Source organism: Raphanus sativus, unplaced genomic scaffold (assembly GCF_000801105.2).
Source record: "Raphanus sativus cultivar WK10039 unplaced genomic scaffold, ASM80110v3 Scaffold3268, whole genome shotgun sequence".
Classification (NCBI taxonomy): domain Eukaryota; kingdom Viridiplantae; phylum Streptophyta; class Magnoliopsida; order Brassicales; family Brassicaceae; genus Raphanus; species Raphanus sativus.
In genome coordinates this window covers 297-2,365 of record NW_026618574.1, presented here as the reverse complement: position 1 = coordinate 2,365, position 2,069 = coordinate 297, and the positions used below count along the sequence as shown (strand labels likewise).

Here is a 2,069-nt window from a genome sequence, read left to right as displayed (position 1 = left end):
ATCCTTATCGAAGAAACAAGAAATTGTTTAGGCAGAAAAGGGTTGTGAGAGACACTCCTCCTCCGTATTTAACTGGAGAACAAATTGAACAGCAAATCGATTACTACGGAGCTCAAGAAACAGTTCGTTGTGGTGGTAATTGGCATGTTCCCGGTAATATGCCTGATTATTATGGAGTTCAGCACAACTGGCACAAGAAGAGTATATTTTGGGAGTTGCCGTATTGGAAGGATCTTCTTTTGCGCCACAACCTAGATGTGATGCATATTGAGAAGAATTTTTTTGAGAACATCATGAATACAATATTGAATGTTCCTGGGAAGACAAAAGACAATCAAAAATTGAGGTTGGATTTGCCTGATATTTGCTCAAGACCCGAGTTACATATAAAAAGCAATGGACAAGTTCATGTACCGGTATTCAGATTATATTCAGAACAAAAGTCAGTCTTGTTCAACTGGGTTGCATCAGCAGTGAAGTTTCCTGATGGGTATGTTTCAAACCTCTCTAGATGTGTTGAAAAGGGCCAAAAGTTCTCCGGGATGAAGAGTCATGATTGTCATGTCTTTATGCAAAGACTACTTCCCTTTGCATTTGCGGAGCTACTTCCAACAAAAGTACATGAAGCACTTGCAGGTAATATATTATTAATACTCACACTAATGAATTTCTTAATTTATTTTTCAAAAATATGCACTAATAATTTGCTTAATTGTTTTTGGAATATACAAAGCCATTGGAGCATTTTTCAGGGATTTGAGCACTCGCACTCTTAAAGAGGATGTCGTAGAACAACTTCACGAGAACATTCCGATCTTATTGTGCAACTTGGAAATGATATTTCCTCCCTCATTTTTTGACGTCATGGAGCATTTAGCTGTCCACCTCCCGTATGAGGCATTGCTTCGAGGACCAGTACATTATGGATGGATGTACCAGTATGAGCTGGCCATGAAATATTTGAAGGGAAAGGCAAAAAACCTCGCAAAGGTTGAAGGTTCTATAATTGCTGGAAGTTTGACGGAAGAAACATCTCACTTCACATCGTACTACTTTGCACCTAATGTACGGACCCGACAAAGAGCTCCAAGAAGATATGATGATGGTGGTGTTGCCCCAACATATGCAGTTGCTGGTGTTCCGGATATCTTTAGCCAGATTGGGCGAATGGGTGGGAAAACGAAAGAGGTTTGGTGGTCGAGTGATGAAGACGCCCATAGTGCACACACTTACATTCTACTTAATTGTGAGGATCCATTTATGCGTTATTTTGAAAGGTAACATATATGGAAACTTCTAAAATAATTGTAATTAAAATATATTTTTTGAATTGATGATATAACAAATAAAATATGTGCATTTTACAGCCTATTTGTTAGTCAAGTCCAAGAAGCAATCCCAGGTATATCCACAAGTGAGGTAGATAAAAGGAAAGATCGACACTTTATTAAATGGTTGAAGAGTCAGGTATTTACTCCAATCCGATATTTGTTTCGCCCACGGGGTGTAACGAAAGCTTAAGACGTTTGTTTCAATGTTCTCTTTAATTTAATTTTGCAGGTTGAATATGACGATCCAGATTACCCCACATGGTTTCACGAATTAGTTCAGGGTCCACTTGCAAAGGTCACCACATCACCAATGTATTTCTCACGAGGCTTTACTTTTCATACGTACGAGTATGGTAAACACCGGGCGACCAGCAATTATAGAATTTGTGTGAAAGGCGAAACCGATTTCTACGGGATCTTGCAGGATATTATTGAAGTGGAATTCCCTGGTTTATTGAAGCTGAAATGCGTCATATTCAAATGTGACTGGTTCGACCCCGTGGTCAACAGAGGTGTTCGATTTAACAAATTCAGTGTAGTTGCTGTCAATGGTGGACGGAGGTACAACAAATTCGAGCCTTTCATATTAGCTTCGCAAGCAGACCAAGTTAGCTTCCTACCATACCCGAGGTTGCGAGAATCTGGAATAAGTTGGTTAGCCATTATCAAAGTTACACTCTGTGGACGAATAATCGGTGGAGAAGAACCACCTTTGCAAGAAGAAAACATCAATGAAGT

At 39.3% G+C, this 2,069-nt stretch overlaps 1 protein-coding gene across 1 annotated transcript; it reads left to right on the top strand.

The window, feature by feature from the left end:
• Positions 1-396: 396 nt before the first annotated feature.
• Positions 397-1,719, top strand: LOC130506465 (uncharacterized; the record flags this gene model as incomplete). The annotated part of the gene is made up of 4 exons (XM_057001117.1): positions 397-442; positions 734-1,277; positions 1,368-1,467; positions 1,561-1,719. Coding segments are annotated over exons 1-4 (849 nt in total), but the record flags the coding sequence as incomplete, so codon positions are not given.
• Between the last annotated feature and the right edge of the window lie 350 nt (positions 1,720-2,069).